Here is a 25,733-nt window from a genome sequence, read left to right as displayed (position 1 = left end):
AACAATGCATTGAAAAAAATAAGGATAAGAATAAGAAATAAAAGTAACAAGTAATTAAAGAGCAGCAGTAAAATAACAATAGCGAGACTATATACAGAAGGGTACCGGTACAGAGTCAATGTGCAGGGGCACCGGTTAGTTGAGGTAATATGTGTATATAGGTAGAGTTATTAAAGTGAGTATGCATAGATGATAACAACAGAGAGTAGCAGCGGTGTAAAAGAGGGGGAGCGGGGGGGGGGGGGGGGGGGGGGCAATGCAAATAGTCTGGGTAGCCATTTGATTAGGTGTTCAGGAGTCTTATGGCTTGGGGGTAGAAGCTGTTTAGAAGCCTCTAGGACCGCTTGCCGTGTGGTAGCAGAGAGAACAGTCTATGACTAGGGTGGCTGGAGTCTTTGACAAATTTTAGGGCCTTCCTCTGACACCGCCTGGTATAGAGGTCCTGGATGGCAGGAAGCTTGGCCCCAGTGATGTACTGGGCCATTCGCACTACCCTCTGTAGTGCTTAGCGGTCGGAGGCCGAGCAGTTTCCATACCAGGCAGTGATGTAACCAGTCAGGATGCTCTCGATGGTGCAGCTGTAAAACCTTTTGAGGATCTGAGGACCCATGCCAAATCTTTTCAGTCTCCTGAGGAGGAATAGGTTTTGTCGTGCCCTCTTCACAACTGTCTTGGTGTGCTTGGACCATGTTAGTTTGTTGGTGATGTGGACACCAAGGAACTTGAAGCTCTCAACCTGCTCCACTGCAGCCCCATCGATGAGAATGGGGGCGTGCTCCTGGACTGTGTTATAACTATGCAGTTCCTTGTCTTTGATTGATGTAAAGGCTAAGAAGGGGCTTTAACTACCCAGGGCGCTGTCCCTCCAGAAACACACACACACACACACATACACACACACACACACACACACACACACACACACACACACACACACACTCTCCTGTCCTCCTCCTGTCCTCCCCTCTAAACCTCCTCTCTCTTCAAGCAATTACATCTTCTTTTCTTCAGCGCTAGACTCCCTGACTTTAAGTCTGGGCTTTAACTCAACATGACATCATGGACTATTGAAGTTGACATTACCAGGGGTGGCGCTAACTCTATAATTTAAAAATATATATATTTCACCTTTATTTAACCAGGTAGGCCAGTTGAGAACAAGTTCTCATTTACAACTGCGACCTGGCCAAGATGGAGCAAAGCAGTGCGACGCAAACAACACAGTTACACATGGGATAAACAAACGTACAGTCAATAACACAATAGAATAATCTATATACAGTGTGTGCAAATGTAGTAAGATTAGGGAGGTAAGGCAATAAATAGGCCATAGTGGCGAAATAATTACAATTTAGCAAACTGGAGTGATAGATGTGCAGAAGATGAATGTGACATACTGGGGTGCAAAGGAGAAGGAAAAAAAAATACGGATGATTTGGGACCAGGGTTACAGTCATTGCATGATAGGGGACCAGGGTTACAGTCATTGGATGATATGGGAACAGGATTACAGTCATTGCTAAAACTGATGTATTACTGATCATCAATGATCAAACGCTATGTGTAGGTATCATGTTCCTGTAGATATCATGTTCCTTGGGTGAAGAACCATTGAAGTCAAAGCACACTAGAAATGCAATCACATGATTAGCTTAAAAGTGTTTGATGCTATTCTCTCTCTTCTCTCTCTTAGTGTCAGGTGGTTTAACAGGAGGCATGAGAAGTGTTCCAGTGTGTTTCCTTCTCTCTCTCTCTCTCTCTGGCTAATTTGGCTAATATTGGCATTGCAAGTTGAATGTCATCATCACATGTTTTACTTCAACAGTGTTAAATGCCTTTCTCTCTGTGTGTCTGTCTGTGTGTCTCTCCTTCAGTCTAATAATACCAGCCCTATATAGGCAGCAGGGCTACACTGTGATGTGTTGTGTGCTCTGGCTGCTGGGTGTCTGGGGGCACTGCAGTCCGTTTCCTTGAGATGTCAGCAGCAGCAGTAGGGAGCGCTGTGCTGGCCCCCTGTTGGCATTGATCTTTGGTTAATCACCCCTCTGTCTCCCAGGGCACCGGCCCTGGTCTGACTTTGAACGATTAAAGAGTCCCTCAAGTCAATCTGATGAGGCATCACCATGCATCACTAATGGCCCTGGACGTTACTTTTCTAGTCTCCGTTTTTCTTTCTATTGTTCTGTCTTTCTCCGTCTTTCTCCATTCCGCTCTCTCTCTCCCCCTCTGTCTTTCTCTCTCTCTCTCTCACCTACATCGCTCTCTCTCCCCCCCACCATCTCTCTCCCTATCACCGTCTCTTCTCCATCTATCTCTTCTATTGCTCGATCATCTCCTTTCTGCCTCTTTCTCTCTCCCTTTTCTTGTTTCTCTCCCTCTCTTTCTGTCACTCTCCATCGCTCCCTCTCTTTCTCCATCTCCCTCTCTCTCTCTCATTAACCCTTTGTTAGGGACACAGGGTTCTGTATTACCGTCAGAATTATCACCATCATCACCACTCTTGTGTTATGTTGCCTCAGATACCCTCACAGGACAGGAATCGTGATGAGGATTTTATAGTGAAGTCATTGTTGTGATAAAAGAATAGGCTAAATTGAGTGCTTTATGCATGGTAAGGTTTGTGCTATTACTTAAAGTTGACATATTATCAAGTATACCATTCCTGGAACCACTTATGAGATGCTAAGTCACATCTACTACACATACTGTATGTCAATGTATTTATCGCTCAAATTATGTATATGAGAAAATACATTTGTCATTGTATTTACCAAGTATTCATGTATAGTTAAATGCAACATTTGTCAATGTATTTGTCATGTATGCCTGGATAAGAAAATACCAACACCTGTTTGATTCGATTTTCTTTATAGGTTGAATATAACTTCCGCAAATACATAGTATTTTTTTTTACAAATATTGTAAGAAAATGAAAACACTGTTAACATCAACTTTCTTTCCATTTAATAAATATGATTGTAAATGCATAAAACAATTACACACAGCACATTTAAGGTCAAAACAAAAAACATTGTACACCTAAACCTTTGTATTTTTATATAAAAGCTTTACAGTAATAAAACTCTGTCTACAAAAATAATCTCACTAAATCTATGGGGGGAAGAGAGCGAAGTTATAGCTTAGGGATGAACAAAATCAAGTCCTCATGAAGCGTGAGTGTCTGCTGGTTTCCTTTTAATGCCTTCACACACCTGGATACGGTCCTAAAATGGACACCATACTGATGGTTTCACTGATAGAATCAGACCTTGTTTCAGATGTTAAACAAGGTTTTACGGTGTCCATATTAGAACTGCTTTAAAAACAAGACATTCAGGCTGTTGAGAATTGGACATGCCTGTCTCTTGCTCTAGCTAGTCTGTCGTTCGTATACAGCCCAGCCCACATCTTGGGTACCTGTCTTGTGACATCACAGTATGTTATAACATCCTGTCCTGTGACATCACAATATGTCTGAACATCCCGGTCCAGAGTTTTCCTATCACTTGCCAGCAAAGCTTCAAGGAAGTTCCACCTGTCCGCCTCGATTTGTGAACCTGAAGGATTCAAAGGCAGAAGGTGCTTAACTTGAGCCAGTGTGGGCCAGTGGAATTGTTCTCAGCTGAATATTGCCTAAGGGGTTGTTCTGAGAGCTCTGCCATTGTTCTATGGGTCAAAATACTTATATGGAGCAAGCAAAGCTTGTAATTCGAAGACTTATGTTAAAGAGACCATTAACTCAGAAAAGTCTCTCAAATCCTTTAATGTGATGATAATCAGGAGTAAATATAGGGTCATATTGCAAGAGTTTCCTGCTGCTCTGATGGAGTTATATATTCTGTAGTTCAACCAGTCATTTGTTAAAACATTAGCCAAAAGCTGTTACAATGTCCTAATTTTTGATATACATAAAATAGCAACTTTATAGTAGTCTTTCTGAGAGGAAATAGCCTATGTCTTGTCAATTTGTAAGAAAAAAATTAAACAAAATAAACAGAAGATGAAATTAGGTTTGTTATTTAAAAAAGTACTAGCATGCAGCCTCAAATATACATGTTTAAACCGGAGGACGGGCAGTTTTTTCATAATGAAATATCTAAGAAGCTTTGTTATGAAACACTATTGGAAGATAGCAATGTAACAATGAGTTAGTAAATTACATCTGAATTCATACAATACATTGGTGTATCCAGTGCATATCTATCTGAAAAGGCCTCTTATTTCTAAGGTCAAAGACATGAACATTGTCCTGTTTCTTTCTCGATTACAGTACCAGTCAAAAGTTTGGACACACCTACTCATTCAAGGGTTTTTCTTTATTTTTACTGTTTTCTACATTGTAGAATAATAGTGAAGACATCAAAACTATGAAATAACACATGTGGAATTATGTAGTAACCAAAAAAGTGTTAAACAAATCAAAATATATTTTATATTTGAGATTCTTCAAAGTAGCCACCCTTTGCCTCGATGACAGCTTTGCACATTCTTGGCATTCTCTCAACCAGCTTCATGAGGTAGTCACCTGGAATGCATTTAAATTAACAGGTGTGCCTTGTTAAATTGTAATTTGTGGAATTTCTTTCCTGAGTTTGAGCCAATCAGTTGTGTTGTGACAGGGTAGGGGTGGTACACAGAAGATAGCCTATTTGGTAAAAGACCAAGTCCATATTATGGCAAGAACAACTCAAATAAGCAAAGAGAAACGACAGTCCATCATTACTTTAAGACATGAAGGTCAGTCAATGCGGAACATTTCAAGAACTTTTAAAGTTTCTTCAAGTGCAGTCACAAAACCCATCAAGTGCTCTTATGAAACTGGCTCTCAAGAGGACCACCACAGGAAGGAAGACCCAAAGTTATTTCTGCTGCAGAGGATACGTTTGTTAGAGTTAACAGCCTCAGATATTGCAGCACAAATAAATGCTTCACAGAATTGAAGTAGCAGACACATCTCAACATCAACAGTTCAGAGGAGACTGTGTGAATTAGGCCTTCATGGTTGAATTGCTGCAAAGAAACCACTACTAAAGGACACCAATAAGAAGAAGAGACTTGCTTGGTCCAAGAGACACGAGCAATGGGCATTAGACCGGTGGAAATCTGTCCTTTGGTCTAATGTCTAATGAGTCCAAATTTGAGATTTTTGGTTCCAACCGCCATGTCTCAGATGCAGAGTAGGTGAATGGATGATCTCCGCATGTGTGGTTCCCACAGTGAAGTATGGAGGAGGAGGTGTGATGGTGCTTTGCTGGTGACACTGTCTGTGATTTATTTAGAATTCAAGGCACTCTTAACCAACATGGCTACCACAGTATTCTGCAGAGATACGCCATCCAATTTGGTTTACGCTTAATGGGACTATCATTTGTTTTTCAAAAGGACAATGACCCAAAACACTCCTCCAGGCTATGTAAGGGCTATTTGTCCAAGAAAGAGAGTGATGGAGTGCATCATCAGATGACCTGGCCTCCATAATCACTCAACCTCAACCCAATTGAGATGTTTTGGAATGAGTTGGACCGCAGAGTGAAGGAAAAGCAGCCATAAAGTGCTCAGCATATATGGGAACTCCTTCAAAACTTTTTGAAAAGCATTCCATGTGAAGCTGGTTTTGAGAATGCCAAGGGAGTGCAAAACTGTCATCAAGGCAAATGGTGGCTACTTTCAAGAATCTCAAATCTCAAATATATTTTTGTTTGTTTAACACTTTTTTGGTTACTAAATGATTCCATATGTGTTATTTCATAATTTTGATGTCTTCACTATTATTATACAATGTAGAACATAGTAAAAATAAAGAAAAACCCTTGAATGAGTAGGTGTGTCCAAACTTTTGACTGGTACTGTACATTCTAGGTTGTGTGTTGGTGGGTGGGTGTTCGTGTGTGTGTATACAATATGTATGCTACATAGTTCAAGTCACTCTGAATATTTTAGCATCACTGTCCAGCTACAGTAGAATAATAGTTATATGAAGAGTCCAGAAATATCATAATTTTCCCTCCATAATTGTCAGGACAATAAGAAGGGCCTTCCGAAATTCCATAACCATCAATCAAACAATCACGTCTGTCAGATTCCACATGTGAAACACTTCGGGGTTCGACTGAGTCTAACCCTGCTTTTCTCAAAACAAGTTAACCATCCATGTACCCTACCATCCTCTACTGTCTGCGCTCTACTTCCTTTGGTTCTTGAAAAGGGGTATAATACACTACGGAGATGGAGTATACGGGGCCGAGACTGGGGGACTTTAGCCTAAATGTGTCACCAACCTTAACCAGCATTGAGCTTGACTGGCTGCATTAACTCAATTCCCGACTAGACTTCCAGTTCTGTTCTGTTCTCCCTATTACAATGCCCTGGTGTGTCATGTCCTAAAAGGCAGTCCACTCTTTTTACGCTCTGAATGCTCCACTTGATATTCCATCTTAAAGCAGCTGTATTTCATTTTAACTTTTGCAACCTCCAAATTGGAACGTCAGATAACTTCAGAAGAAAAGGTTAGTTTGAGAGGATATTGACAGATTTTTATGCCCCCCAAAATAACTGTCTTCTGCCCATTTCTCTTCTATGAAATCAGGTGTAACTAATGCATGGTGTCAGAGGGAACTGAAAACTTAATGCATCTACATTGGCTTCTCTTGAAGTCCCTATCATGGTAGCAGGCTAGCACCACGGTTCTCAGGCAAGCTATTACATTGGGAAAAAACAAAGTGTCATACAACTAGTGTTTCTTGTTAAATATAGCTCGCAGTGTAGAGATTAACAGCAAAGTTCAATAAAATCACCAAATCAAGAGACAACCAAACCCTGTATCTGTCTTTGAATTATTACATTGTAAGCAAAAACAAAACATTTCAGTACAAAAGTGTATTGTGCCATAATCAGCTTTCCATGAGACAGTGAACGGAAACAAAATTGTTGTATTAATAATTGATATAGTTTTTCAGTTTGTAATTTGTTATTAAAATACACAAATATCACACAGACATTCATGATTTACAAAATAAATGTGATTTTAAATGGAATTATATACTGAATAAATAGTGTACCACCTCTGGTAGCGACACACAGTAGCGAAAAAGGATGTAAGACACTTACAGTAAGCTAACCAAAAGAGTGTTGTTTTTTTGTGTCTTTTTTTCTTTAGATCATGCTGGCTTTCCATTTGTAGCTATGTACTTGACTTTGTATAAATACATTTCATCAAAAATGATTTTGTATTGGATAGACATATATTATGTATAAAAAAAACCTGTATACAGTTTCTTCTGATTTTCACAGAGCACAGTAAGTGTCAGCAAAGTCAGGTAAGTCCAACATGCACAGGTATAAAGCTCAAAACCATTGTGTCCGCTCAAATGATTCAAAAAGTCCATGACACAGAATGGAGTTGCTGTTTTCGGAGTTGTCCAGAGTTTTTAAATGTTGATGTACGTGGGGAGTTCCGTTGAGAACTTGACATGTGCGTGAGATTTGATGCATCCTTTAAAGGATAAAATGATGGGCAACAGAGACATGAGGAAAGATGTCAGAAGACATTCCTGTCAGTATGAGTTAAGTCACATTTCTCCACAATGAATGAGGCTCTAGCTGAAACCTTCAGTGGAATGGGGCTATCAATTTATTAATCAAAACCTCAGTGAAAGTCTCTTTTACGTGAATGACAAATGATTATCTTCATGGCAACCGATATGTAGTATGTGAAAGCGATGGAACAAAATGTAATTATATGACAAGAAATGGCAGTAAAGGTTAAATTACAGTTGTAGTACTGGACTTAGTAACTCATAAAAAATTACAAAATTAAAAGAAAAATATTTTTACATAAAAAAAAATAAAAAAAAGTGGCGTAGTCACTCACCGATGGGCCGTGTGTTCAACTCTGTGTCCATAAGCTCCGGAGAAGTCACCAGCTCCCTCGGAGTGTTCGGGGACACCAGGGTGCTTTCCGTCGGACTTACTGGACTCTGGATCATTTCTTGTTCTTTTTCGTTCTGCATCTGCGCATAGACGTTGAGGCCTGGGATCTTCCTTGAGGAAATATTTACAATGAGACGGGGGATAAAGACATTTGCCAGACTAATAAAATGGGAGGGATTGCCTGCATTGCCTGCCTTGGGGACCAAATAATTCTGATGCTCCTCTTTACAACCCAATAATGTGTAGACGCACCCAGGAGATATACCGAGTTGACTTAAATGCTTTGTTTCGACGCCTTCCGGCCTTATGTATAATTTTGTATATATTTGTATGTAAAATAGGATTATACTGTATGTCTTTGGAAGGCAGAGGGTCTGAGCAGAGGAGAAGGAAGTTTACATACACTTAGGTTGGAGTCAATAAAACTAATTTGTCAACCACTCCACACATTTCTTGTCAACAAACTATAGTTTCGGCAAGTCGGTTAGGACATCTACTTTGTGCATGACACAAGTCATTTTTCAAACAATTGTTTACAAACAGATTATTTCACTTATAATTCACAATTCCAGTGGGTCAGAAGTTTACATACACTAAGTTGACTGTGCCGTTAAACAGCTTGGAAAATTCCAGAAAATTATGTCATGGCTGAAAAATCAACTGAAAAAGCATGTGCGAGCAGGGAGGCCTACAAACCTGACTCAGTTACACCAGCTCTGTCAGGAGGAATGGGCCAAAATTCAACCAACTAATTGTGGGAAGCTTGTGGAAGGCGACCCGAAACGTTTGACCCAAGTTAAACAATTTCAAGGCAATGCTACCAAATACTAATTGAGTGTACGTAAACTTCTGACCCACTGGGAATGTGATGAAAGAAATACAAGCTGAAGTAAATCCTTCTCTCTACTATTATTCTGACATTTCACATTCTTAAAATAAAGTGGTGATCCTAACTGACCTAAGACAGGGAATTTTTACTAGGATTAAATGTCAGGAATTGTGAAAAACTGAGTTTAAATGTATTTGGCCAAGGTGTATGTAAGCTTCCGACTTCAACTGTAGTCGTTGTTTGTGTGTATCTGTAAGTTGCTGTTCGTATGTGTTTGTTTGTATTTGATGCAAAAAAGAAAGGGAACACAAAAATACAATATTATAAAAAAAAGGAAGGCAATTAGACATTCTACTGTATAGACACATGTATGTTCTAAAATCTATACGTTGTTGCACTCTCTTTCTCTCCTTCTTCTGTTTCTCTCTATAGATCTTGTCTCATTGACCCCTACTGCCCTTTTCACACAGAACTGTACCATGGTGGACGGAAATAATTTAACATTTCAGAAAGGTCAACTAGCAATGCTCAAAGGGCTAAATATCGATAATGCCTGAAGGCTGACTGGCATTTCATTTGCGGACAGAGAAAATGCCTCGACAAAAGGATTCTAAGAAAGTTGAGAGATAAGCCATTTCTCCCTTGAAACTGAACGTTTTCATAGACGTTTGACGGACAGTATTTTTGTTAAATGCCAAATGTCTAGACACTCCCATTTGGTTAGTAATTTTACCCAATGTTCTTTCTGATATATAACCATAATTATACTGTAGCTCATAGCTCACAATTGGTGTCAGAAGTGGGATTAGACCCTAGTCGAACAGTGAGATCATAGCTCACTCCTCAGTGTCCTAGCTAACTCAAAATGTTTCGTCAACACTGAGGAACTTTCCCACTTGGTTAGTAACATTCTCCCAACGTCCTAACAACTTACAACCAGATATGGGGTATCGAGATCATCTCTACAGTATATCATGAGCACTGTACCTTTTGAATTTGTAGACGACAAATATCGCCAAACCCAGAACCACAACCGACAGCAGCATCAGCATGGCCGAGCCGCTGTGGTTCTCACTCGTGTCCACTAGGGGCGCTGTAGAGGTGGGAGACAAGAGTCACACAGTACAGTATACATTAAATTCCAAACAGTTTCCATAGAGAACAAGTAAATCATGCGTTTAAGAAGTCAACATGAAAAGAGACACCTACTAATTAATAAAATACAAAATATAACAAAATAATTAAAAAAAATATGAAATTGTATTGTGATTACGTTTTTGATACGGTAAGTATTTATTGACTTCTCTTACTCTTTATCTTATAAGCCCCTAGGACAGTAGCAGCATCCCCAAAAGGAAGAGGCACACATACTTGTAACGATGCTCACTCTCTGAATGTCTCTGTGTAGCTACATGATGGGAGCCAATCAGACAACAGGGTTGGGGGGTGTTAGTTAGTCGCTGGGCAGGAAATAGACCTCCTGGGCCTATATTCACAAAGAGTCTTAGTGTAGGAGTGCTGATCTAGGATCAGGTCCTTCCTTTCCATATAATCTTATTTGTTATGATCTAAAAAGCAAAACTGATCCTAGATCTGCAGTCCTATTCTGAGACACTTTGTGAATACGGGCCCTAGCTCTCTATTTCTATCTAGAACTATCTCTATCCATCTATATACTCATTAAAAAGACCCAGTTATCCTCAATACACCTAGCAAACACAAACAAAATGCAGGTATTTGTATTCGAAGAGATGCAGACACTTACCTGCAGACAAATGTGCAGCATATACTGTGACCTGGACCCCAGGCCGAAGGGTGAACTGGACCAGGTTTTGGTTGAGGGCGCTAAGTAAGATTTCAGAGAGCTAGAGAGGGAGAGACAAACACGACAAAAAACATGAATTTAAAAAAGTATATGCGCATCGATTTCCATAATAATTAGAGTATTAAGATTTCTAAATCAACGTATTAGAACTTTTTATATTAGAGATCTGTAAGAGTACATTTACATTCAGCGTCTTATCCAGAGCGACTTAGAGGAGCAATTAGGGTTAAGTGCCGTTGCTCAAGGGCACACGCTGTTGTCCTGGCATCGACAACGATGAGACAGCCTATAGGGAGGTCAGAAACCTGGCAGTGTGGTGCCAAGACAACAACCTCTCCCTCAATGTGAACAAGACAAAGGAGCTGATCGTGGACAACAGGAAAAGGCAGGCCGAACAGGCCCCCATTAACATCGACGGGCTGTAGTGGAGCGGGTCGAGAGTTTCAAGTTCCTTGGTGTCCACATCACCAACGAACTATCATGGTCCAAACACACCTAGACAGTCGTGATGAGGGTATGACAAAAACTTCTCCCCCTCAGGAGACTGAAAAGATTTGGCATGGGTCCCCAGATCCTCAAAAAGTTCTACAGCTGCACCATCGAGACCATCCTGACCAGTTGCACCACCTCCTGGTATGACAACTGCTAGGCATCTGACCATAATGCGCTACAGAGGGTAGTGCGTACGGCCCAGTACATCAATGGGGCCAAGCTTCCTGCCATCCAGGACCTATATACTAGGCGGTGTCAGAGGAAAGCCCAAAAAATTGTCAAAGACTCCAGTCACCCAGTCATAGACTGTTTTCTCTGCTACTGTATGGCTAGCGGTACCGGAGCGCCATGTCTAGGACCAAAAGGCTCCTTAACAGCTTCTACCCCAAGCCATAAGACTGCTGAACAATTAATCAAATGGCCACCCGTACTATTTACATTGACACCCATCCCCTTCCATTTGTTTTTACACTGCTGCTACTCACTGTTTATTATGTACGCATAGTCAATCTACCTACTGTACATGTATAAATGACCTTAGACTAACCTGTACTCCCGCACATTGACTCGGTACCGGTACCCACTGTATCGTTATTAGCCTCATTATTGTTATTTTTTTGTGTTACTTTGTATTATATTTTACTTTAGTTGATTTGGTAACTATTTTCTTAACTCTTTCTTGAACTGCATTCATTGTTGGTTAACTGCTTGTAAGTAAGCATTTCATGGTAAGGTCTACACCTGTTGTATTCGGCTCATGTGACTGATTAACAGATGTTTCACCTAGTCGGAGCGGAGATTCAAACCAGCAACCTTTCGGTTACTGTCCCAACGCTCTTGACATCTAGTCTATAGGTCAACACTAAATCAAATCCAACTGTATCTAAACTGCATAAATCATCTAAATACACTTCAACATACAGTATAAGAGACAGAATAGAAGACATCTAGCAGTATCATTAAATAGTATAACCAGTAGAACTACTCTAGTCATATTATTGGTTCGTTTCAGAATGAGTTTCTTCTCATGCATACCGTGTTGAGGCAGATCTTTCCACCACATACTTACTGATACCCACCACGACTCACTGATACTACACACCCCACGGCTCACTGCACCCTCCCTCCACCCAGAAACCCATTTAAAGTGAAATATCTATGGATGAATCCGTGCCGGTTCTCACCACTTTAATACATAATGTAGGGCCTATTTGATGAAAAACCTGGCTTTTACTCCGGGTTTTTAGAGCGACAAGTAACCTTCTGCACAGAGAACGTGCAGTTTGGACATAAATCAGACGTATCACCCTGACCTGGAGGCTACAACTGGAATACAGTGTTCCATTTCATGATGCTTCCAATTTAGTCCGGACATAGTCCCCTGAACTATACCGTCCATATGATGTCAATCACACAAATTATGATTTGTACCATTATAAATCTAAACTGTAAACACATTATGTCAGATATGTCATTTAACAAAGTTGTATCCTTTTTACTTTGCATTCAAGCCAAAGACTAAAACAGAGAATATGTATGCAGGTCATGCATAGAAAGACCCTGGCTAAACAAATTCCCAGTGTTATTTCTTTGCTAGGCTTCATTAATTTTATCTGCCTCATTTACCAAATTAATTGTGATATGAGGAGTTTCTTCCAGTCCTTCACATTCCTTCCCACTTTTATATTTCTTACCAAGTTTAAAATTAGACTATAGCTATGAATAATGACTTTTTCTCACTGTATATATCGGGGTCACTAAATCTATTATACAATCTAATAAGCACAACCGCACATTACACTTTCAAGATGCAAACCTTGAATAAAGATGTATTGCTGGGGCCTGAGTGAGAAGGGCCTTGCCAGAGCCAGGCTATCAGGCAGATTTGAGGGGGGGAAATACAATTCATTTCTTCCTGGTTCTATTCTACTCACATCTTTTTAATGATCATCCATTATCTATTATATGGGCCTAGGAGCTAATTCAGTACATCTTGATACCTGCTGGTGATTCAGTGGCCAGTATCAGCAGAGACACTATCTTTGTCTGGGTTTATTCCTGTGAAAGACTGCAACCCCCGCCCTCTCACATAGAGATGACTCGGGGTATTCTACAGTAAAGTTGTCAGCAGTGATGACTTTTAAAGCTTGTCACACTTATTGATGAGGCTAGTTGATATTCTTCAGTGTGTGTGTGTGTGTAAGCCCATGCGGATAATATTGACATCTACTGGAGAAAATATGAACTCAGCCTTGAACATATAAGTATGTTGCAATTCTGTTCTCAGTATAGACCAACACAGCAATGTATTAGTGAGGAATGTTAGAAAAATGAATATTTCTAAGCCTACTCATGTTTTAGTTCAGTGGAGACTTCTAAATTATGCCAAATGGAATAACAAGGAAATCAACAGATGGCGAACATGTTGGTGCAAGAAAACAACTGCTTAGCTGTCAAACCCAAAACATCCAACAAGCAGAGTAATATCCCTCTGAAATATAGCTCCAAATGTCATTCAGTGATAATTCAGAGTAAGTATATGTCAAATTAACTCATAAAAAGTATGCTCCTACTCCCACTCAAACATCTGGCATGAATCAATATAGGAACTTAATGAATTTAATTTTATGGTTTACTTTTATGGAAATGTAGTTGTCAGATACCCATTTTGGTAATATTTAACTAACAGGTAACACTGACAGATATAATGCTTTTTTAACCTGTTACAAACATGAATAAGCCGTTATATTATGTCTTTTGAATAAGGCTAAGGCCTATAATATATTATGTCTATGTTTCAACTCACACAAAATGCCTGTTATTTAATCAATCATACCTGGTCTAAATGAGCTGAGTTCTTCTCCGGCTTGCCCTCCGTTAACTCTTTGTCTGGCAGGAGGAAAAACTCTGCTGCCGTGGGCAACCCTGGTAGGACAGTGACAAGGAGCCGCTCCGGGGTCACCCCTGTGGCCTAGAGAAAGATGAGGTGGAGGGAGAGAAAGAAGAGAGAGATGAGAAGGGAGAAGGGTAAGATGAGGAGTTGGGAGAGGAAGAGGAAAAGAAGAAGAGGGAGATGGAGAGGGAGACGAGGGAGATGGAGATGAGGAAGATGAAGAGGAGGGAGAGGGAGAGGCGGAAGATGAAGAGGAGGAGGGAGATGGAGAAGAGGAAGATGAAGAGGAAAGGGAAGAAGAACAGAAAGAGGAGGAGTAAGAGGAAGAATTCCCCATCAACCATTTGGACCAGACTGGATCGCTTTTCATGTCACTAAGCACATCATCAAAGAGGAAAGCAGCGGCATCGAAAAATAGGAATTGTCTGGATGGTCGTAATTAGTGTGACTGTGATACATTGCTGCGATACACACTGTGATACATTATTACTAACATCAATGAGACTTAGATCTGAAATGATCATACTACTCATGTCCTGAGCTGTTCGCATCAAATATGGTACGATTTCCGTTCTCAAAAATACTGAATAGTATGAGCAATTCAATACATTTTGTGAATACTACAATGTCTACCAAACAGGTCATATGTCATGTGTGGATTTGAAATTCACTATATATACAAGAGTATGTGGACACCCCTTCAAATTAGTGAATTAGGCTATTTCAGCACACTTGTTGCTGACAGGTGTATAAAATTGAGCATACAGCCATGCAATCTCCATAAACAAACATTGGCAGTAGAATGGCCTTTCTGAAGAGCTCAGTGACTTTAAACATGGCACCGTCATAGGATCCCACCTTTCATTCGTCAAATTTCTGCCCTGCTAGAGCTGCCCCGGTCAACTGTAAGTGCTGTTATTGTGAAGTGGAAACATCTAGGAGCAACAAGTGGTAGGCCACACAAGCTCACAGAACGGGACTGACGAGTGCTGAAGTGCGTAGCCCACTACCGAGTTCAAAACTGCCTCTGGAAGCAACGTCAACACAAGAACTATTCGTCAGGAGCTTCATGAAATGGGTATCCACGGTCGAGCAGCCGCACACAAGCCTAAGATCACCATGCGCAATGCCAAGCGTCAGCTGGAGTGGTGTAAAGCTCCCTGCCATTGGACTCGGTTACTGCCCCAATGCAGTGGAAAAGCGTTCCTCGGAGTGATGAATCACACTTCACCATCTGGCAATCCGACGGACGACTCTGGGTTTGGCGGATGCCAAGAGAACGTTACCTGCGCAAATGCATAGTGCCAACTGTAAAGTTTGGTGAAAGAGGAATAATTGTCTGGGCTGTTTCATGGTTTGGGCTAGGCCCCTTAGTTCCAGAGAAGGGAAATCTTAATGCTAGAGCATACAATGACATTCTAGACGATTCCGTGCTTCCAACTTTGTGGCAACAGTTTGGGGAAGGCCCTTTCCTGTTTCATCATGACAATGCCCCGTGCACAAAATGAGGTCCATATAGAAATGGTTTGTTGAGATCAGTGTGGAAGAACTTGGCTGGCCTGCACAGAGCCCTGACCTCAACCTCATAGAACACTTTGGGATGAATTGGAATGCCGACTGCGAGCCAGGCCTAATCGCCTAACATCAGTGCCCGACCTGTGAGAAAAAATACCTATTTACCTGCTTTGTTTGAAAATGAATAGTTAACAATGATATGCCGAACAAATCGTAAGAGATTTTCATAACTAGTAGTGCTGTGTGTGACCGGAGATAGAGATAGCCTGGATGGGGTAGAACAAACCCCTATTTGTCCTAATCATCTTTTCTTCTGAGAAACTACGCTAGGGAGGGGTAAACAACACCCGGTGCACAAAACCACAAGATGGACCCAAGGTGGCTTATGATGCCCCAATCTGCATGGGAGTGGTGGAACCAGCCATGACTAAGCATTTTTAGGTTTGATATATACAGTTGAAGTCGGAAGTTTACATACACCTCGGCCAAATACATTTAAACTCAGTTTTTCACAATTCCTGACATTTAATCCTAGTAAATATTCCCTGTCATAGGTCAATTAGGATCACCACTTTACTTTAAGATTGTGAAAAGTCATAAAAATAGTAGAGAGAATGATTTATTTCAGCTTTTATTTCTTTCATCACATTCCCAGTGGGTCAGAAGTTTACATACAATCAATTAGTATTTGGTAGCATTGCCTTGAAATTATTTAACTTGGGTCAAACGTTTCGGGTAGCCTTCCACAAGCTTCCCACGATAAGTTGGGTGAATTTTGGCCCATTCCTCCTGACACACGCTTTTTCAGTTCTGCCCACACATTTTCTATGGGATTGAGGTCAGGGCTTTGTGATGGCCACTCCAATACCTTGACTTTGTTGTCCTTAAGCCATTTTGCCACAACTTTGGAAGTATGCTTGGGGTCATTGTCCATTTGGAAGACCCATTTGTGACCAAGCTTTAACCTCTCTAGGCTAGGCGGGACGAATTCGTCCCACCTACGTAACAGCCACTGCTATCCTGTGGCGCGATTTTCAAAACCTTAAAAATCCTATTACTTCAATTTCTCAAACATATGACTATTTTACAGCCATTTAAAGACAAGACTCTCGTTAACCTAACCACACTGTCCGATTTCAAAAAGGCTTTACAACGAAAGCAAAACATTAGATTATGTCAGCAGAGTACCAAGCCAGAAATAATCAGACACCCATTTTTCAAGCCAGCATATAATGTCACCAAAACCCAGAAGACAGCTAAATGCAGCACTCACCTTTGATGATCTTCATCAGATGACAATCCTAGGACATTATGTTATACAATACATGCATGTTTTGTTCAATCAAGTTCATATTTATATCAAAAACCAGCTTTTTACATTAGCATGTGACGTTCAGAACTAGCATACTTCCGGGGAATTCGCTAACATTTTACTAAATTACTCACGATAAACGTTCACAAAAAGCATAACAATTATTTTAAGAATTATAGATACAGACCTCGATATGTCCGATTTTAAAATAGCTTTTTGGTGAAAGCACATTTTGCAATATTCTAAGTACATAGCCCAGGCATCACGGGCTCGCTATTTAGACACCCGGCAAGTTTAGCACTCACCATAATCATATTTACTATTATAAAAGTTTGATTACCTTTTGTTGTCTTCGTCAGAATACACACCCAGGACTGCTACTTCAATAACAAATGTTGATTTGGTCCAAAATAATCCATCGTTATATCCGAATAGCGGCGTTTTGTTCGTGCCTTCCAGACACTATCCGAAATAGTAAAGAAGTGTCGCGCGCATGGCGCAATTCGTGACAATAAAATTCTAAGTATTCCATTACCGTACTTCGAAGCATGTCAACCGCTGTTTAAAATCAATTTTTACGACATTTTTCTCGTAGAAAAGCGATAATATTCCGACAGGGAATCTCCTTTTCGGCAAACAGAGGAAAAAATCCCAAAGGCGGGGGCGGTCGGGGTCATGCGCATAAGCCAGTGTCCCTTGATCGGCCACTTGAGAAAGGCGATAATGTGTTTCAGCCTGGGGCTGGAATGACGACATTCTGTTTTTTCCCGGGCTCTGAGCGCCTATGGACGACGTGGGAAGTGTCACGTTAGAGCAGAGATCCTTAGTAAATGATAGAGATGGAAAACAAGTTCAAGAAATGGTCAGACAGGCCACTTCCTGTAAAGGAATCTCTCAGGTTTTGACCTGCCATTTGAGTTCTGTTATACTCACAGACACCATTCAAACAGTTTTAGAAAATTTAGGGTGTTTTCTATCCATATGTAATAAGTATATGCATATTCTAGTTACTGGGTAGGAGTGGTAACCAGATTAAATCGGGTATGTTTTTTATCCAGCCGTGTCAATACTGCCCCCTAGCCCTAACAGGTTAACTTCCTGACTGATGTCTCATAGAAATGGCTTGATGTCTTTGATGACTGATGTCTTAAGATGTTGCTTCAATATGTCCACATAATTTTCATTCCTCATGATGCCATCTATTTTGTGAAGTGCACCAGTCCCTCCTGCAGCAAAGCACCCCCACAACATGATGCTGCCACCCCCAGGCTTCACGGTTGGGATGGTGTTCTTCGGCTTGCAAGCCTCCCCCTTTTTCCTCCAAACATAACAATGGTCATTATGGCCAAACAGCTCTATTTTTGTTTCATCAGACCAGAGGACATTTCTCCAAAAAGTACAATCTTTGTCCCCATGTGCAGTTGCAAACCGTAGTCTGGCCTTTTTATGGTGGTTTTGGAGCAGTGGCTTCTTCCTTGCTGAGCGGCCTTTCAGGTTATGTCGATATAGAACCCGTTTTACTGTGGATATAGATACTTTTGTACCTGTTTCTTCCAGCATCTTCACAAGGTCATTTGCTGTTGTTCTGGGATTGATTTGCACTTTTCGCACCAAAGTACGTTCATCTCTAGGAGACAGAACACATCTCCTTCCTGAGTGGTATGACGGCTGTGTGGTCCCATGGTGTTTATACTTGCGTACTTTTGTTTGTACAGATGAACGTGGTGCCTTCAGGCGTTTGGAAATTGCTCCCAAGGATGAACCAGACTTGTGGAGGTCTACAATTTTTTTCTGAGGTCTTGGCTGATTTCTTTTGATTTTCCCATGTTCAGAACTGACCAACTCCATATTAATGTCAAAGATTTTGAAATGTGACGTTTGACAAGAAGGTGTGCACATACTTTTGTTCATGTAGTGTATGTCCCTCACACTGACTGGTGATAACATTCAGAGCTACAGTTCAGCTGGGCCTAAATTCACCAAACCATGACAATCAGACATTCAGTGAGATTTATTTGTGCATGTATAGCCTCAACAAATACAACCCTGAACTCACAGGCGACCAGCAATTCCATAGTTCAATGTGACAGGGAAGGCAGTGCAACAGCAATTTAGAATGTACTTGAAGTAATTTTCCCTTGCCAGTTAACATCTCAGTCATGACCTGAGGTCACAGGGAATGTATTGTAAAGTGGGCAACAGACTAAATACACTGAAGCAAAATATAAACGCCAAAGTGTTGATCACATGTTTCATGAGCTGAAATAAAAAATCCCAGACATTTTCCACAAAAAGCTTATTTCTCTCAAATGTTGTGCACAAATTTGTATACATCCCTGTTAGGTGTGGCATATCAAGAAGCTAATTAAACAGCATGATCATTCCACAGGTGTACCTTGTGCTGGGGACAATAAAATATAGCTTTAAAAGTGTAGTTTTGTCACACAACACAATGCCACAGATGTCTCAAGTTTTGAGGGAGTGTGCAATTGGCATGCTGACTGCAGGAAAGTCCACCAGAGCTGTTGACAGAGAATGTAATTTTCATATCTCTACCAGAAGCTGCCTCCAACATCGTTTTAGAGAATTTGGCAGTACTTCCAACTGGCCTCACAATTGTAGACCACTTGTAACCACGCCAGCCCAGGACCTCCACATCCGGCTTCTTTACCTGCGGGATCATTTGAGGTGGGGGCGGGGGGGTGTTGAGAAGTATTTCTGTCTGTAATAAAGCCCCTTTTGTGGGGAAAAAATATTTGTGGTTGGCTGGACCTGGCTTCCAAGTGGGTGGGCCTATGCCCTCCCAGCCCCACCCATGGCTGTGCCGCTACCCAGTCATGTGAAATCCATAGATTAGGGCCTAATGAATTTATTTGAATTGACTGATTTCCGTATATGATCTGTAACTCAGTAAAATTGTTGCATGTTGCATTTATATTTCTGCTCAGTATATACTGTGTGTGTGTGTGTGTGTGTGTGTGTGTGTGTGTGTGTGTGTGTGTGTGTGTGTGTGTGTGTGTGTGTGTGTGTGTGTGTTTGTGTGTGTGTGTGTGTGTGTGTGTGTGTGTGTGTGTGTGTGTGTGTGTGTGCATGTAATATACAGTTAGATACAAGGACCACTCACTTTGACCATGGAGTTCTTGATGACTCTGCTGACGTCCAGTCTCCAATCGGCCACGTCGGGGTTGTGGTCATCCAGGTTAGATGAGAAGGCTAGTAGATGTGACCTGAAATATTCTACACAGAGAAACAACTATATGATGATCAGCTGATGACGATGCTTTTTATTTGTGCCCTATTGTCTGAAATAATGAATGTGTTAAATTAATGAGTAGTGAACAATTACTTTTAACTACTTCTAGACAGCTACATTAAATCATACTTACTAGCCAACCTCAAGTGCATTAAAATCTACAAAGTCAACTTGAAACAAACCTCCAGCAGTATACATGGCTGTCTGGCTGTTTACAATACAAAAACAAACAAAAAAACAGCTCACTGCTCACCGTGGACAGCGATGGTTTTCCGGTCCTGCAGGATGGCGTTCCCAGCGGACACCTGCACGGTGACAGTGTTGACGCCTTCCCGGGAGAACGTGCACGCCACGCTCCCTTCCAGGGTGATTATCGGCTACAAAGAGAAAGAGAGGAGACCGGGAGAGCGAGAGAGAGTGGGAAAGGGAGGGGGAGGGAGAGAGAGAGGGGAAGGGAGGGGGAAGGGAGAGAGAGAGGGAACGAGCGGGAGAGAGAGAGAGCGACCGAGAGAGGGGAAGAGCGAGAGAGGGGAAGAGCGAGAGAGCACGGGGGTTCCCAAGGGAGGCCCTTATCAACCTTGTTAACATCTCACACAGGCACTATTTACACTACAGAGGTGTCAGCCGGGAGGCAGGCAGGCAGCCACACACATAAACACAACTCACATCGCCCCCCAAGGAACCATGATCGCAGCTGTGCTGCATAGAACTGTCCGGGGAGAGTTCCATGAGACACCAGCAGTTCTCTCTGTCGTTACTTGGATCTCCATTTGTTTTTGAAATGGCTCAGACATGTTAATTCTGGATCATTTCCTCATGTACTAGAATAGCAGGCAGCTGCATTAGTAGCTAAACTCGTTGCCCAACCAACCAAAACAAATTCTGAATTAAGTCAGACAAATACTGCTCTAATTTGTAAATCTGGCACAAATCTTTCTTCACGTCACTTTATCTTACAGTGTGAAGGATGAGCACACAATAAAACTACAAGTCCCAGCAGTACTGAAGTATCTTATCTTACCTCAGTGTTATTTCCGAACCACCAGATGTAGGTGACTGTTCCCACTTGGCTAGGCCACAGCACAGCAGTGAGGTTGACTTCCTTACTCTTCACCGCCACAAAGGGAGCGGAGAGATGGATATACTCCAGCTGACCTACTCAAAGTAACAAAAATACATGACAGTGAACCCACTGAGACTGACTCCACAACGTTTTGGGGCCTCTTACGAAATGTAGGAAGTTGCATTCAAAATGATCTGCCCTAAAAATGCATCACAGTGAACTGACTGAATCCACAAAGTAAGTTTGTAGCCCCTTATAATATGAAATGAAGGCACAAAAAGTACATATTACAGTGAACCCATTGACTCCTTAAAGTTTTGGGGCCTCTAATTAAATAAAGGTAAGCAGAAAACTTCAGAGTATCCGTCTATGGGCCCCTTATGAATTGAAGGCACATAACAAAAAAAAATGTGAGCTGCATTCAGAGGATTCTGGGACGTTGTGGTCGCCATCTGTGTGTTATTTTTCATCCCTGGCACTCCTGAGTCCTGGCTGGTCCCCATTTGTAACGGCTGGCACATCAAGATGGACAGATTGCAAGGTCCCACAGCTCCCTGATCAATAAGTCAACTACGTTACATCTGTCACCCACGAAACCACCAGGGGTGGTCAGCCCCATCATCACAGAGAAGACGGGAATTACTTGCATGTTAGAGTTAGAGTGGGGGTACCCTGAAGGGGTATTGTATAGAGAAAATGGCTTCGGTTTGACTGGAATTGTAATGGATTTAGGCTACCTTAATCTCCACTGATGTCAGATCATGACATGCATATTACACAAACAGATAACAAATATAATGTTCTATGCCTGTGTTTCCCAACCCTGGTCCTTCAGTACCCCCAACAGTACACATTTTTATTGTAACCTTGGACAAGCACACCTGATTCAACTTGTCAACTAATCATCAAGCCCTCAATGAGTTGAATGAGGTGTGTTTGTCCAGGACTACAATACATATGTGTACTGTTGGGGTACTCGAGGACCAGGGTTGGGAAACACTGTTCTATGCAAGTAAAAGTCTGCAAAGGAACAATTTTGTGTGTCAGAATTGTATAACTACCTCACTCATATGTCTGTAGATTACGGGCTACACTGACGTAAGGTAAGGTACAGTAAGGTAAGGTAAGCTAAACTAAGCTAAGGTATGTAACTACACTCACATGTTAAAGGTTGAAGACCGTGACTTGTGAACCCACAGTGCAAGACAGACTCACATGTGACGTGGAGGTACAGCACCACGCTCTCCGACCCCAGGCTGTTCTCTCCTGTAGCTGTCACACGGTAGATCCCGACAGCCTTGTAGACGTGCTTGACCCCATTCTCTATGGAGCTCACGTTGGAGTAGGTCAGAGCGTGACCGTCCCCAAAATCCACCATGATGCTCGTCCTGGCTCCGTCGCCCTATACAGGAGGTTACAGTCAACAACGATTGAAGAAAGAAAACGGTACTCTTACACTAGCTACTGTAGGTATTTCCATGTTATTTGGAAACACTTTATATGAAGATGTAATGGCATAGTAAGAGAATAGAGAGTATTTTGTTGCTATTACAGAAGTGGAGAGTTGACATACATTTTCCAATACTGAGTTAAAGTCAGCGCCCGGTCTGAATGAACAGGGAGCCAGTTACTGCATTGCTCCTTAGGAAAAACCACTCACCTCTTCAAGAAACACCAGGAAGGTGACATTGGTGCCCAGCGTAGCGGTCAGCTTTCCTTCACTGGTGACGAGGTGCAGGCCTTTAGGGGCCTGGGTAGGACAGTGCTGCCTCCTGGCCGTGTACTCTGCTATCACACCCGCTGTGCAGTTATTGGACACAACCTTCCTGTAGCTGAATGTACATAGGTCACAACCGCGGTTAGAAGCTTTGCTGATGGATAGATGAGCATCGAGAAGAACGACCTTAGCAGGTTAGCAGGTTGGCTATTGAGAACACATTCTCTTAATAAATATCCTTATTCCAAGCGTACCTTTGCAGTCAGCTTTAATTAAATAGTGAATGAGTGTACATACAGATGTAGGAACTTAATTTGAGACAGAAAATAACCTTTTACTGCAGTGGGCTAAATCAGGGTCACACAGTGTGATTATTGGTAGTCTTAAACAAATCTACTTTGAAACAAGAGTATACATCTCACACACAAGGTTATGGGCTTAAAAAAAGAAGACACCTGTACCATGTCCGATATACAGTTCAAATGTATTACATTTTGAGTTTTCATCCCAAAATTACTATTTATATACACATTACAGAAGACTGAAATATACCAAAACTTTTTGACATAGGAACACTGGATTTTAGTTGTTTTTATGAAAAATATGAATAGCATTACACCAAAAATGGCTCTTTTGGTCATTGACGGTAGGAAAGGGCGACTGAACATTTTTGTAACTTCAGAAGCCTTTTTAAACCTCAAATACACTACACATGTTACATTTCCTGCATTTCAGGAAAGTTCTCCATCAACAGGGTGAACAAATTAAGATCCAACATCTGTAAGAGGCTAATGAGAGTCCTGGGAATAATCTGCTTACCCAGTGCTGTTGATGAAAGTAGTCCCTGTGGTGCAGCTTCTAGACATGGACGATGGGAGGAACCAAAAGGCGGGGGTGCACTTGCCGTCACTCCGCCTATCGTAGCCATAGTCACTGTAATGTTTGGATCATACCAAAATAAACAACAGTCGAGTGAAATGCTACACAGTAAACTTCTATAAGTGATTAAATTCCTGACTCATACTGGTGACCCTGGAGTCAAAATAATTGAAGAATTTCAATGGCACTTATTGATTTTACAGAAATGCTGTAATAATATGATTGTCTTTTTAGTTTTTCAAAACCAGAAAAAGTTGTTTATGCTACAATAATAGCATTAACACAGTCGAGTGAAATTCTATGAAGTTTGTTTTGATACATTTGATTTATGTGACATAGAGGAATTGTCTTTGAGGGTTTGGGGTGGGACTCTGCACTGGGGCCTGAAAACACATCTCAAACAAACTGATTTCACAAAAAAACTTTTTTAAACACAGCTCTGGTTTGTTTGTCCTATCATTAAAAGGCAACATTGCCAGCACGCGCGTCCTCAAAACGATAGGAACAAATTGGCCCAATTAGGCCGACATGCACACAGATGCAGAAGTGTTGTGATAGTTAATGAACGCTATTAAGCCCGATGATTAATCGTCTCTTACTAAAACTCATTCCAAGTTTACCGCCTCACTCAAGGGGCCCACGGATTTGGGAATTAACAAAAGCAACATTAATAATACTGATAGATAATTCAAAGAAGTGGATTGTGAAGTTTGTAGCAAATATGCTTTGGAAATGCGTCGTCGATGAACAGAGAGTCACTGGCAAAAGCTGAAAGCCACAAAAGCAGTGACAGAGTTAGTTTGTTTCTTAAACGTATGGTGACATTGTAGGGAAGAGCAATGGCAGACATTCAAGGAGAAAGACACACACACACACACACACACCCCTATCCCCATGCAAACTTGGATCCTGTCAACCCTCCTCTCTCTCTGTGCTTTTTCCTTCATTCTTCAACACACACACAGCTTGGAGTGGTGCAGTTGACTGCATTCCATTTAGCCGGGGCAGCCTCCAAGAGAATCCAGAAGCTAAGTCTCCTCTGCAATTCTAATCTGGAGTGAGCTTCACCATGACGGTGATCCCTTATCTTTTTATCCTTCGCTTCCAGGCTTCTTTTTTTCATCCTCCACTCCATATGCCAGTGGTATATTGATAGGGCGGCTTAGGCAGAAGTTGTAACGCTAGATGTGTTTGTGTTCGAGTAGTGTGCTGGAGTCTCTCCTCAAGTACCATCAGCCAGTTCCGTTTATTTGATCTATTCCAGTACTATTCCACTCAAGTAATCCGTTAACTTGTGTAATGTTTACTACGTGTATTGTGTGCCAGTTTACTTACATTGTATTTACACTGTACCTACTTCTGCATAATTCAGGGATAATTAATGTGAAGCGGGACCCATCTGTCTACTCACCACTCAAAGTCGGCCTCTGTGCAGTCGCAGGGCTCCGAGGTCATCGTGACCGAGTACGTCTTACCCATAACGCACCTGGCTATGGGCTTCAACTTCCTGTAGATTCTTTTCACTCCCATGATGCACGGTTCGCCCTGTGGATATATTTTACGAGTTGAAAAAAAAAACTGAGAAAAAGGGTTGTTTTTGTTACATTTCCCATCGCCATAAATAATTTACTGCAGTGCGGTGAACCATGCCTGTATCATCATGTGTGTGAAAAGGCATGCCGTTGCTTTTTCCTTTACATGGGCTTTTTTTGAATTCCTGCCCACTGAGGCTCATGTTGTGTGGTGTGCTAGTGGTAAGCGATGCTAAACTTAAAACACTTCTCTCTCTCATGTATCCTACACCCAAGCTGTTGCAGCTCGCTTGACTTAGTTTCGAAAAAACATTAAGATTTTTCGTTTTGATACATAGGGCCTTGCTGGATGAATCTAAATGGTTTTTTTAGGGGTGAAATAGTGGTTCTGCCATTCTCTCTCCTAGAGTCAGATGGTTTAACAGGAGGCAAGAGGAGTGTACCCCTCAGAGGCAGAGTTGGTTCTCTCTCTCTCTCTCTCTCTCTCACACACT

General features: G+C 41.5%; 1 protein-coding gene across 2 annotated transcripts in view; it reads right to left on the bottom strand.

Moving 5' to 3' along the window:
* Positions 1-2,851: 2,851 nt before the first annotated feature.
* Positions 2,852-25,733, bottom strand: part of LOC106586852 (VPS10 domain-containing receptor SorCS1) — a 169,905-nt gene continuing 147,023 nt past the window's right edge. The window contains exons 16-27 of one of the 2 annotated variants that reach the window (XR_001324265.3): positions 25,119-25,252; positions 23,648-23,761; positions 22,772-22,943; positions 22,327-22,513; positions 21,070-21,203; positions 20,302-20,425; positions 19,920-20,032; positions 13,912-14,046; positions 10,524-10,623; positions 9,746-9,851; positions 7,871-8,036; positions 2,852-7,492 (exon numbers count right to left, since the gene is read on the bottom strand). Coding sequence is in view for 1 of the 2 variants with exons in the window: in XM_014174576.3 (XP_014030051.1) it covers positions 7,428-7,492; positions 7,871-8,040; positions 9,746-9,851; positions 10,524-10,623; positions 13,912-14,046; positions 19,920-20,032; positions 20,302-20,425; positions 21,070-21,203; positions 22,327-22,513; positions 22,772-22,943; positions 23,648-23,761; positions 25,119-25,252 (1,554 nt within the window). In the remaining variant the exon portion in view is untranslated. Of the gene's footprint in view, positions 7,493-7,870; positions 8,041-9,745; positions 9,852-10,523; positions 10,624-13,911; positions 14,047-19,919; positions 20,033-20,301; positions 20,426-21,069; positions 21,204-22,326; positions 22,514-22,771; positions 22,944-23,647; positions 23,762-25,118; positions 25,253-25,733 lie in introns of both variants that reach the window. The other variant, XM_014174576.3, reaches the window with a different exon arrangement.

This window comes from Salmo salar, chromosome 02 (genome assembly GCF_965601325.2).
Source record: "Salmo salar chromosome 02, fSalSal1, whole genome shotgun sequence".
Classification (NCBI taxonomy): domain Eukaryota; kingdom Metazoa; phylum Chordata; class Actinopteri; order Salmoniformes; family Salmonidae; genus Salmo; species Salmo salar.
The sequence above is the reverse complement of the archived record's forward strand: the minus strand, read 5'-3'. Positions and strand labels throughout refer to the sequence as shown.